General features: G+C 41.3%; 1 protein-coding gene across 1 annotated transcript in view; it reads left to right on the top strand.

The window, feature by feature from the left end:
- Nucleotides 1-7,794, top strand: part of PIBF1 (progesterone immunomodulatory binding factor 1) — a 208,565-nt gene extending 200,771 nt beyond the window's left edge. Inside the window, exons 18-19 of the mRNA XM_065413463.1 lie at nucleotides 1,468-1,647; nucleotides 7,738-7,794. Of these exons, the coding sequence (XP_065269535.1) occupies nucleotides 1,468-1,647; nucleotides 7,738-7,794 (237 nt within the window). The remainder of the gene's footprint in view (nucleotides 1-1,467; nucleotides 1,648-7,737) is intronic.
- The last annotated feature ends 5,621 nt before the right edge of the window (nucleotides 7,795-13,415 follow it).

Below are 13,415 nucleotides of genomic sequence, written 5' to 3'. Positions count from 1 at the left end.
TAAATGACTGAGACCCAAGAACAATTTGTACACTGGATAAAGTTGTTGGGTGTATTTAGTGTTGGGGTTCCAGTCATATAACTCTATTATTGTGGTTATTATTATTAACTAAATTCTCTACAACAAAGCACGCCTATTTTTAATTTTTTCAAAAATATGTATATCATGTGTATTGTTATGGAGCTATTAAAAGCAACTATGTATCAGAAGTTAGATGACAAGACTTTTAAGCGGCTGTTTTTACATTATGCTAATTTTGAATACTGCGATGAAAATAGAGTATGAATCACTGTAATTTTCTGGTTAATATTAAGAACTAGGTAATAAGTAATGTACAATAACTATATTGTCCATTTGTTGTGTTTGGCATTAAACTATTATAAACATTAGTTATATTGTTGTTTTGGTTAAAGAGATAAGATAAGATTGCATGAATTAATACTGAATTATTATTGAAGACAATCAAAACCTTATGGTTTTGAACTGCTCTTTGAATGAAGATTGCACTCACTTGGCTGTTTTGTCAGCCATAGTAATTCACAAATTGTTACAAGATACAGCTGGAAGCACCAGTGTGAGGGGTGGGGGGAAATTATGTAACATATTTTGTAATAATTGCATCCATTAAAAATGAAGAAAATATGACAGCAGCAGGGAGATGCAGTGACATTAGAAGACCATGGCAGATTAAAGTCAAAGAGGAATTATGGTTTTGCTTTTGTCACTTTACTAATGATCTTGAACCAATCTGTTGAGGGGGGAGGGGTTAAAATCTATTGAATTGTTTGTTTAGCAAATTATTAAAATTTCCAAGTCAGTGAGAACCCTTCTGGCCACCAGATCCCTTTCTTTCCTTTTCAGTAGTTGCTTTTTCATTCCATAGTTCAGATCATGATCCTTTTCCTCCTTTTTGCTGTAGTCTCTCCTAGGCCTCTCTTATCAATTGATTGATTTTTCTAGGGGTAAAGACATATATTTGTTTTTTATATCTGCATTTATAAGACACATACCCAAACCCTAACCCTCGGAGTACTATTTATCATAGCCACTCAAATTGGATTCTGTAAGCTATCTTGTTTTACAAAACAAATCTTTAAAATAATTGTTTAAAATAAATGGCCACTTAAATGGAAAAAAGGGATAGTGGGATCCTTAATGCACTTTAAATGCTTTTTCTGTTACAGCATTTGGACATTATGAGGTTTTATTTGTATAACTCTTCTGTGCCTTTTTATTTTATTACTCCCTTTAGTAAAGTAGTTTCTAACTAGTACTCAGACTAATAAATGCAAGTAAATAATCAGACTTATTATAGGGTTATTGATCTGCCTATTATCTATTTAGATATTTTGATTTGGTGAATAGAAATGCATTATTAACAGATAATCATTTTAGTAGGTTTTACTATTTTTAGTTTTATTGAAAATTTAGCGTTCTTTATTTTTATTATATTTTTTGTTTTTACAGGAACTGGCAGTAATGAAACAAATTCTTATCAGTCTTCATGGTAAACGCTATGGGGAAAATTTACCTCAGTCTCATAGTGACGTAAGAAGCTTAACTGCAAAACACAAATCAAACCCTTCTGTAAAGCTGCCAGCAGAACACGAGGAAGAAAATGTATTTATACCCAAACCAACATTATTTGTAAGTACAGTAATTAAAATAAGTGACCTAGGCATTTTGTTTAGGGCACTATTGCTCGCATTTCAAAAACCAAAAAAAGTGTCAGTGTGTGGGTGGGTATGTCAAAAAAAAAAAAATTACTCCTAGAAGTCTGCTTCTTTGAAGATATGATTTCACAGGATTTATATTCATCTTGTGGTGTTAATTCAAGACAGTGCAGCATGCCTGCTGAAAGTTTTTCTCTCTGGTAGTGGAAGGCTACAGGAAGCTATATCCCTGTACTGGTCACACACTACCACTGACTCCAGCCCTCTAGAAGTTTCTAGATCTTAAAGTGCACAGGAAACAAATCTCCCCAAAAAATTCAATTAATAACGTTGTATTAAAAATGGATAACAAAACAGAATTCTTACATATCCAATACATTAACACCCCAACGGATGTAAGAAAATATATATATTGACATAGATATTTACATAATACTTACACATACACAGGCTTGTCGCACTGCCTAATACTAAGGTGGCCCGACACTTCCCATTATACAACCTTGTTTTCGGTTGCTTTATAACTTTAAATTTATACCTTTAGGGGCTGAAATATTCTGTGCTGGGGGTCTGCTTCAGGCAAAGTTTTTTGGAAAGTTTCATGCTAAACGGTTCAGAAGTTTCTGAGAATGAGGCTAGGGAAAATATTTTGTCATTTTAAAAATTTCTGGCAACCTTTTCTTTGAGAAGCTAGCGCCCCCAAACTTTAGAGCAGGGACTTAAAAGTTGGCAAGGGGCAGACGTGGGCTTTGTATCAGGGTTGTACCTTTCGCTGTCCCTGTGAAAATCCACCCAAATTTGGCCAAGATGCAAGACTTTGAAAAATCAGTTTGCACAAGCTCAATAGAGATCTTAGTTTTGTAGCTAAAATCTCTGAAGATTCCATGTGTGCTGAGCATGCTCCCCTAAACTGAGCTTGGGGCTTACAGGGTCAAAGATGGTTATCCCTGCTGCTCTTGGCTCTCGAACTTAGAGCAGGGAGCCTTGTCTCTCCTGTGCTCTTAGTGACTTCCCTGCTGCTGCCTAGGCCATGTGGATGAGGAAGACACTTGACATGAATGCAGAGGGGAACAAGGCCCAGACTGTGAGGGGAGGGGAAGGACTAGACTGGAGCAAGAAGCCTGATGAGACTAGAACTGGAGGCTGGGAGGGAGAGAGACACTGACTGGGAGAATTGGGGGAGCAGGACTGGAAACCAGTGAAATGTTGGAGAAGCTGGGAATAATTGTGCAGGGAGATTGGAACTAGGGTCAAGTGGAGAGGATTGGGACTGGGAGCTGATGAGAAAAACCTGCAGTTGGATGGAACTGGGAGCCAGTTGGGAGTGGAACACTGGGATCAGACGAGGAAAGAGGGAGAGACTGGAAGTGGCTGGACAAAGGGCCTGGGCCGGGAACCAGTGGTGGGGGAATGAGGATCGGGGGGAGGAGAGACAGATCTGACAAGGAGCTGGGGTGCACAGAGAGAACTGGTACTAGCTTAGCAAAGAGACTGAGACAAGGAGCCAGTTATGGAGGAGATTGGAGGCAAGGAGATCAGGTGGAGTGGGGGGATGAAGGCAAGATGGAAATTGGTGGAGAAGCCCGGGAAAGGAGACTGGGAGTGGGGATGGAAGACAGACTTGGAGGGGGAGAGTAGGATGAGAAGACTGAGGAGTGAAGACAAGAACTGGGTAGGGAAGGAGAGTGGAACTGGGACAAGGAGCCAAGAATAAGGAACAGACAGCAGTGAGACAGGGACAGTTTGGCTGTGATGGGGAAGAAGGGATGAAGCTTGGGTGTAACTGGCAGAAGTGTCCATGACCAATGGAATACACTCCTCTCTAGAGCCTGGAATGGAACCCCATATTCCTGAGATTTTTCATTCCTCTGCTGTCTGCAAATATCTGTGTAACCTACTGATAAAGTATGTGTCTCACCCCCCTCTAATGCTGGTCCACACAGGATAACAACCTACTATTGCTATCAGTTACTGTTAGCTCAAATGGCAGAGAGTTTAGAGGTTCCAACCCAATGTCAATATGAATCCACTTTACGGAATTTCTATTTTTTCAGTTCACTTTTTTAAAAAGCTAGGACAATATACACTAAAAAATCAGGGAAAGCCAGAATTAAGGTTGTCTGTGCAACCTTAATTTGACATCTAGGTGCATATGTATTCGGATACAGTCTTTAATTAAATAGTGGGTAACTATTTCCATAGGACCCCTGGCTCATTCAGTGCTCAGGATGGATTGTGCTCATTTAATAAGCAATATTTTGTGTTATCCTTATTAATCAATGTTTAGCCTTATTTACTGCACACTATTTAATCCCTGTTCTGAATACAGAATTATTAATTACCTTATGGGCTTCTAATGGCACTCATTACTGAGTGCTATACAAATATTAATTATCTTCACAATACTCCTGTGAGGTGCGGGGTTGGTATTATCCCCATCTCTGAAATAGGGATGCTAAAGGACAAAGAATAATGTCAAAAGTGTACAGTAATATTGGTTGCCCAATTTGAGAGGCCTAGGATCCGATTTTTCAGAATATTTACCATTGTATCACACTTTATATGTTCAAAGCACAGTTCCCCATTGACTTCACTTGCAGTTGTGAGTGCTCAGCATTTCTGCTAAACTGACCCCAGGGTCTCAATTTGGGCACTCATAGAATGAGGAACACGCAGTTAGTCACCACCTTTGAAAAGTTTGGCTTAAGTGACCTGCCCAGAATCATACAGCAACTCTGTGGCAGAGGCAGGGATAGAGTCCAGCTCTCCAAAGCAGCATTCAGTTGCCTTAACCATGAGACCATTCTTTCTCTACATGCAACGCCCTGCCTCAGTCACTGGACACCTTCCAACTTCTTAACAGAAGAGGCAGGGGTGCTACAGACAACAGCCCCCCTTCATTACACAGTCTTGATTATTTGCCAGAGCAGGTCCATTCTGTGCACTGAATGAGGCAGGAGTTCTTTGGAAAGTGATCATGTAATTAATGATGGTGTCATTAAGTCTTAAGGGACTGAATTGGGGTTGCAAAAGGAGCCTTAATTCTGGCATTTCTTAACTTTTGAGTGCTTATCTTTGCAGCCTCAATGTCCTTTTAACATACGTACGTACACGTGTGTGTGTGTGTGGGTATAATATATATATATATATATATATATATATATATATATATAAGGGTGCTTGCGTGTGTATATAAAATCATATATATAATGTGTATGGATATGTGTGTGTATATATGCAGAAAGTAGAATACCTCCCTCAAAAACAAGAACCATGGAGGAGCAGGATGGGTGACCCTGTTATGAACATGAGTCTCCAATTTTCTTTTATGTTTCCATGCAGAGGAGTTTCTGGAGGCTTTGGTTAATGGCTGATTGGAGTCAATAGCTTCAGCAGGGATGTGTCAATCAGAGGCGGATTAGGGTTTTGTGGGGCTCTGGGCCAGAGCAAGTGGGGGCCCCTCCCTACCCCTTCTGCCTGCAGTACACACACACACACACACACAGCGCTCCTGCCAGGGAATGGGGTGGGGTACGGGGGCTTGCCCCGCTCCGCCCAGCGCTCCTACCTGTCGGAGCGTGGGGGCGCCCCAGTTGGCCAGGGCCCCTTTGGCCGAGTGGCTAATCCACCACTGGTGTCAATGCTGCAAAAAAGAACCCCACAGTTCTCAACAAGTCTCAGAGCCTGAGTCAACTGACTCAGGCTCGTGTTATGGGTCTTGCAGTAGTAGGGTAGATGCTCCCGCTCAGGCTGGAGCCTGGGCTCTGAGACCTGGTGAGGGGGATGAGTCTCACCAGGCTATAGCATAAGTGGCAACGCCTACACTGCTATTTTGAGACCCGTGAGGTGACTTGCCACTGTGGTGTATTTTGTTTTTGTTTTTGCTGCGCAGATGTTGCCAGTATGTTACTGACTTTGTACTTGCCGCTTAAGGTGAAGTTGATACCTCATCCAGTAAGAAAGAGCTCAGTACCACTCCCCTCCAAGGGTGATATATTGTGAGCACACATCAAAAGAATTTAGCTTGTAAGTGGATTATAGATTATTTTAAGGTGACCAGTGATGTGGGCCTAGAAGGGTGCTGGGTCTGTCTTAATTAGGGCAGCAGACAGTGAGTCACAGTACTCGGAGTTACTCAATGCAAGCTTCTGCTTCAGAGACAGACTTAGGCAGTCTCTTGGTTGTATCTCTAAGGGTACGTCTACACTTACTTCCTGGTTCGGCGGCAGGCAATCGATCTTCTGGGATCGATCCCGGAAGTGCTCGCCGTCGACGCCGGTACTCCAGCTCGGCGAGAGGAGTACGCGGCATCGACGGGGGAGCCTGCCTGCCGCGTCTGGACCCGCGGTAAGTTCGGACTAAGGTACTTCGAATTCAGCTACGTTATTAACGTAGCTGAATTTGCGTACCTTAGTCCGAAGTAGGGGGTTAGTGTGGACCCAGGCCTAAGAGGGATTCAGGCATCCCTGTTGAAGATAGCCAATTCTGGTTAATTCTTTCAGATAGGCCTGACACCCAAACATATGATGCTAGTCTCCCAAGCACAAAAGTGACTGCGGAGTACTTTAACTTACATCTTTTGGTGGCTTTCACAAAGATTTACAATCTCATTTGATAGTAAGAGTCAAAAAGGAAGTAGCTCCAGAGAAGGAAAGCAAAAGAAAATGAACTGTAGCTTCAAGTTTTATTTGCAGTTACTAACAGAACAAATGGAAGAAAGATACAACAGCCAACCATAGGTAGATGTCATAGTAAATAATAAATACTTGCATTTCTGTAGTGCCTTTCACCCAAGGTACTGAAAGCACTTCACATACACAGAGCCTAACATCAATCCTTAGGCACAGAAGTTAAGTGTTTTGTACAAATGTTGCTCCATTTCCTTGAGGAAGCTGGGACTATAACTCAGGAGTCTTACTTCACAGTCCACTGCTGGAACTACTAAGTACCCTCTGATTTTTCTGACAAGTATGGGACACATTTAGAATATATATTTTTGGGAGATTTCCTAAATCAAGTGACAGCTGTAATAATTGGGCTTTTTTTCCTCTCAAGTTTGGTGTTTGTTTGCTGTTGAACAATTCGTGTTTGATTAAATTTGTGAGCCAGACTTAATAGTCAAATAATGTAATGGTTAGTATGAAGATAATGCCTTATTCACCATTTCTTTGGATGGAATGATTAATGATTCACTAATGACACAAAATTCTTTTGAATGTCTGAAATAACAAATGCACTATGTAAGAAACAGCGCACATGCATTTATATCTTTTTGAGGCCATTAAACTTGATTTGATTTCAATGGAGGATTTTAACAGTAATAATTACACTTATCACCTGTTCAAAATGTACTGCCATAGAGCCTAGGGAATTGGGAGGCAGTGAGCAGGACATTTCCATCCTGTGAAAGTCTGTATTTCTCGTGGCTCTCCTAGAACTTTGTTTTTAGGGGTGAATTCTCTGCCAATTACATTGATTCTGAAGATGACTCATCCGCTTCCTTCCCCCACTTACTTACTATTACTTTTCCATGTAAAAGGTTGCTGTAATTGCTACAGGAATTTTATGCAGTCATAAATGTGTGATAAGTAGCCTACAAGACTGTGAATGTAAGGAAAGGTGACCAGAGGCAGTGTCCCACAATTAAGTTATGGAGAACCCGTGTTCTTACATGTAGTTTTTTGTATTATGCTTAAAATGTTGGCATCTTGTAGCACACCTCTTTGTCCTAGGTTCCCACCTCCTTTTTAAAAAGAAATATGCGTAACATAATTTACAATGACAGTCCTTTAGTTAAGCAGTTCATGGATCATTTTAACCTTCATAAACATTTTGAATCATAATTTGGTTAATAATAATATATTTGGTTTAGTTTATTATCTTAGACACAGAGAACTTTAGTGTATTTTTGTGTAATATAAACCTTTCACATTTTAATTGATTTTAGTTTAAGCAGAGCAATCAATTGCCACTATGAATGGCAGAGAGAGGAAGGCAGTGTGTGGATTTCATATTTCTCCTGCCTTTCAATTGTCTCATAACCAAAACATTCTTTCTTTCACAGACAAATAGAGAGGCACCTGATTGGTACAGGAAGTTGAAGCAGAAAAAAGCACCATGACATTTTTCCAGGGATTTTCAATATAAATAATCAGTTTGGGAGTTTATTCTGTGAAGAAAGAAATTGTATTCATAATCATGTTCTTAGTACCACACAAATAAACAACTGGTTTGTTTAATTTTATACCTATAATATGTTTATACATTGTAACATTACCATTAAACATCTAATGAAAAAATGTGTGGCAGTACTTGATGTGATGATTTTACCATCAATATGTTCTAATTCAAAATACTAAATACAAACATACTCTGTGTGTGTTTATAATTTTAGCTAATAAAGGACATCTTATTCACAATGCTCATTAACGTGAATTTCAGCTTTTTCATATAGTTTTTCTTGAATACTGTGTTTCATGCTACATTCTTATAACTGTTCTGGCTTCTAGAAGCTTATATACTTAAGAAACATACTAAGAAAACAGCATCAGATGGCAAGAATTTTTAAGTTTCTTATTATCCCTGATTGCATGGGGCTGTTAAGCTAGGCTCTGCTCATGCCCTTTGTTTCACATAAAAATTCAATAAAAATAGCTGGCTGACAAATCTCAAAAAACAATCATCAATGGGGAATCATCAAATGGGGGGAGGTGTTTCTAGTGGGGTTCTGGAGGGATCAGTACTAGGCCTGGTGCTATTCAACATTTTTATCAATGATCTGGAAGTAAATATAAAATTTACAGTTAGCATGAAGATTGACAGAATGAGAAAATACTGGGTACTAAAGGGCTTTTTAATCTTGTGAAGAAAGGTATGACAAGAAACAATGGCTAGAAGCTGAAGCCAGACAAATTCAAATTGGAAATGTCACAAATTTTTAATAGTGACGGTGACTAACCATTGGAACAAGCTACCAGGAGAAGTGGTGGATTCTTCATTACTTGCTGCCTTCAAATCAGGACTTCAAATCAAATATCTTTCTGGAAGATATAATTTAGTCAAACACAAGTTATTGGGTTCAATATGGGGTAACGGGGTGAAATTTATACAGGAAATGAGACTAGATTATGTTATGGTCCTGTCTGGCCTTAAACTCCATGAATCTATAAACAAGAAGTGAAAATCAGCTTCATTAAAAAATCATCAAATATCTTGATAGCATAGGCCCTGTTTACATTAGAGAAATGTGCAAACCCCTGATGTAGATGTTCTGCACCAATATAAAGCAGTGTTTATTCCAATGATTTACCATATTAAATTAGACCCAAAGTAAGCCCCACTTTACATCAACGCAGCACATCTGGAGTAGGGGAGTGCACCATGCAGTTACATCATCGCAGATTTCTCTAATGTCAACATGGTCATAAATTGTTATGTAAATCAGGAACTGCTGTGTATATTATAGATTTTTTTATATGACAAATATTTCACATGAAGCATAGTGGAATCCTTTATTTGAGATGACTGTCCATTGAAAATGTGACTCAGATTATATTTTAAGATGAAGCTCCACTATGATTATATATTTAGGTATTCAGCATCAAACAATTACTACTTGCTTAGCCAAGGTGTTGAGCTGCAGCAGGCTGCTGACTCCTTTTGTTCACCTACCCTTTGCAGCTCTTCCTGCATTTTCCACACACCCATTTGAGGCAAAGCCAGTTCCCCTTATTTCTGCTTCATGTGGATCTCAATTTCTTCATCGGTTTCTCCTAATTAGTAATAGAATCATGTTCAAGTTCCTTATTGCTTTGTTACTGTCTCTTTGGGACACAGAATAATAACCCATATACTGTATATTGCACACCTGAAATTATGCCCTTTGTTAAAATTAATGAAAGTATTTCCCAGGGAGAGAATAAATTTTAATATTACTTCAAAAATATGAGCAGATGTAAAAACATTAGTTCGTCCAAAAATGTAAATATCCAGAAAGTTACATCAGAAAACTATTTCCATGACATTTGATAGGAACTATTTTTCATCCTTGAGTCTGCACAAAGGGTGGAGGAAGCTTGTTTTATTCTACCTCATCTTTATTTCATAGGTCATTGGTAAGGCTCTACCAAATCCATGGCTATGAAAAATGCGTCACGGACCGTGAACTCTGGTCTCCCCCCATGAAATCTGGTCTTTTGTGTGCTTTTACCCTATACCAGGGGTCTCAAACACGCGGCCCGCGGGTGATTTTCTGCAGACCGCGAGCCCCTTGCAGCTCCCCCACGCTCCCCCAGTGTTTACCAGAGCGGCGGCCGGACGTGCCCTGCCCTGCCCTGCCCTGCGCAGCTCCAGGAAGAGGCTGGAACGTGGGGAAGGGAAGGGAACGGGGAACCGCGGCCAATGGGAGCTGCTGGAGGCGGTGCCTCAAGCAACAGAAACACACAGCCCCTCCGCCCCCCCTTCCCCACGTTCCAGCCTCTTGTGGGGGCAGGGCAGACAGGCAGGCAGGGAGCCTGCCCTGCCCCCGGTACGCGCCGGGCCAGATCCTGCCCCCCGAACCCCTCCTGCAGCTGAACCCCCTGCCCTGAGCCCCCTGCCGCACCCTGCACCCCGATCCCCTGCCACACGCCTCCTGCATCCCGACTCCCTGCCTCACCCCGCACCCCTCCTGCATCCCAACCCACTGCCCTGAGCCCCATGCCACACCCCTCGTGCACCCTGACCCCCTGCCATACCCTGCACCCCTCCTGCACCCTGCCCTGAGCCCCCTGCCACCCACTGTCCTGATCCCCCTGCTGCACCCTGCACCCCTCTTGCACCCAAGCCCCCTGCCTCACCCTGACCCCTTGCTGTACCCCTCACCCCTCCTGCACCCCACACCCCAACTCCCTGCCCTGAGCCCCCACCACACCCCACACCCCTCCTGCGCCCCCTGGGGGCAGGGAGGGGGCAGAGTTGGGGTGGGGATTTTGGGGAAGGGGTTGGAATGGGGGCAGGGAAGGGGTGGGAAGAGGTGGGGCAAGGGCGGGGCCTCATGGAAGGGATGGAGTGGGGGCGGGGCCGAGGGCAGCGGTGGGGGAGGTGTCAGTAATGCGACCCTCGGGCCAATGTACTAGTCCTCATGTGGCCCTCATGGTCATTTGAGTTTGAGACCCCTGCCCTATATTATACAGATTTCACGGGGGAGATCAGAGTGTCTCAAATTGGGGGTCCGGACCCAAAAGGGAGTTGCAGGGGGGTTGCAAGGTTATTTTGTGGGGGGTGGGGGGGCCATGGTATTGCCATGCTTACTTCTGCGCTGTCTTCAGAGCTGGGCGGCCAGAGAGCAGCGGCTTTTGGCCAGGCGCCCAACTCTGAAGGCAGCGCCACCACCTGCAGCAGCGTAGAAGTAAGATTAGCAGCACCGCAAACCCCCATTACAATAACCTTGTGACCCCCCCAACTCCTTTTTGAGTCAGGACCCCTACAATTACAACACCGTGAAATTTCAGATTTAAATAGCTGAAATCATGAAAATTACAATTTTTAAAATCCTATGACCGTGAAATCGACCAAAATGGACCATGAATTTGGTAGGGTCCTAGTCACTGGGTACATACAGGAGAAAAATACTGCTTGTGTGATACATATTTTGAAGGTCAGACAGTAGGTTTATGAAAGGTTTAAGCACATGCCAGGATTAGAACTTTGCTGTTATGAATGAGAGGTAGAGTACAAATGGCAGTTTCTCACGCCAGTAAGCTTGCATCTTCTTATGTTAATTGTATGCCATTGAACTTTTTTGTGAGAAGGAATAACTTACTTAATGTTCACAGTGACTATAGTACAGGGTTATGTATTTCTAAATTATCACCTGGCAGTCTAAAAATTATAGGGTATGAGTGAGTTTATTTGGAAACTTCTCAGTTGGTTTCTACAATTTCCATAATATTTCTAAGTATACTTTAAGATTTTAGCATATTTTCCCTAGTCACAGCCAGTATACACAAGAAATGCATTCTTATACAAAAATTTAGTATATTTTTACCCATTCTCTCATATTACAAAACTTAACCAGCTCTATGGTTGTAGGAGTATATTTTTTTGGACAGTTATACATTTTAAAAGTTACCTCTGCTCTACTTTTTAATCTTGATAGTTTCACCTTGCTTACTATTAGACCTCGTTGGAAAACAGACTTCCTGTTCTGAGAAAAGTTAAGTTTTTTGAAAATCCAAAAACAAGTAATTTTTCATTGAACTGGCTGTCTGAAATATTTTATTTCTGAAACACCAAAATGTTCCTGCTTTGGGAACATTTCAGTGGAGCCTGAATCCAGACACTCTGAGAGGCTCAGCTCCATGGCAGACTGCCAGGTGAGTGGGCAATTTGGCTGGTTTCTGTTGAAATTTCAACAGAATTGACACATTCCCATGATACATTTTGATTTAGAAAAATCAGCGTTTTCCAATGGAAAAATGTATCATTGGAAAATTTCCAACCAGCTCTTTGTGTCTTGAAGTTTGGAAGCATCAATATTAATGCTTAGAATATGCAGATAATGCACACTTCTGTTTATAGGTTTTCCAGACTCATGTGGCTTATTCATACATTTTTCAGTTGTTGAAGAGACTTCTAGAAATACACTTTGCATTTCTCGTGTCTAATTAAGAGACATGAAGATTTAAGTTAATTATCTAGAAGGAGACCATCCTAGCTTTTCATGTGAAAGCTAGAATGTCACTTAAATACAACAAATCAAATGTGAAATGCCCTACAGCAAAAATTAATGAACCCTTTTGCCCTTTAAATAATGATAAGGTTCAGTTGTATTACCTGTATGCTATTTTCAGTGACATTATTTCTCACAAACATAATTATCGGGTGAATTACCCCATGATTCTTCCTCATGAAATTGTCTCTGCATTTCCCCACTGTAGGTGGTCTTGTCATGGAACTATTCAAACCAGTGAAACCTGTAGGGGTCTGGCATGCATCTGAACATTCCATAACCAAATAACCCCCTACCCATCTTCAGTTCTTCTTTTCCACCAGGAAAGAGAGAGAAAAAAGATCCCCATTATCCCATTTTATGTTTGCTAACTGCTATCTTGAGTTGTTAGTTTAATTTTCAGAGTTATCAGTTTGTAGGTTTGACAGTTCTGTGGGAAATTTGAAGGGAGGATAGAGGTGAAGTTTAGAGCAGGCTGTGATTTCTCTTTATAGTGCAAGTGCCCTCTCACTTTTCCACATTTTGCCAGAGGCTAATGAGCTAAGATGAAATCAGTCATCAGGAAAGGACAAGATCTGGGCCAAGAACAAGTTTGAAAATAGGAATATGCTTCTTATAAGGTGCTGAACTCTAAGGTTTATTTATTGAATACCGTAGTCATACTTCACAGGCATTCCATGTTGTTCCAAGAAGTGCATTTGAAAGTCCTCAATTTGAGGGCCCCAATCCATTCAGTAGTAAACACTGATGAAACCTTGGAGAAAATGAATAACACTAACTACTAGTATCAGAGGGGTAGCCGTGTTAGTCTGAATCTGTAAAAAGCATCAGAGGGTCCTGTGGCACCTTTAAGACTAACAGAAGTATTGGGAGCATAAGCTTTCGTGGGTAAGAACCTCACTTGCATCTGAAGAAGTGAGGTTCTTACCCACGAAAGCTTATGCTCCCAATACTTCTGTTAGTCTTAAAGGTGCCACAGGACCCTCTGATGCTTTTTACTAACTACTAGGTGACTGAACATTTACCAGTAT

Source organism: Emys orbicularis, chromosome 1 (genome assembly GCF_028017835.1).
Source record: "Emys orbicularis isolate rEmyOrb1 chromosome 1, rEmyOrb1.hap1, whole genome shotgun sequence".
Classification (NCBI taxonomy): domain Eukaryota; kingdom Metazoa; phylum Chordata; order Testudines; family Emydidae; genus Emys; species Emys orbicularis.
This window is presented reverse-complemented; position numbering and strand designations above follow the sequence as displayed.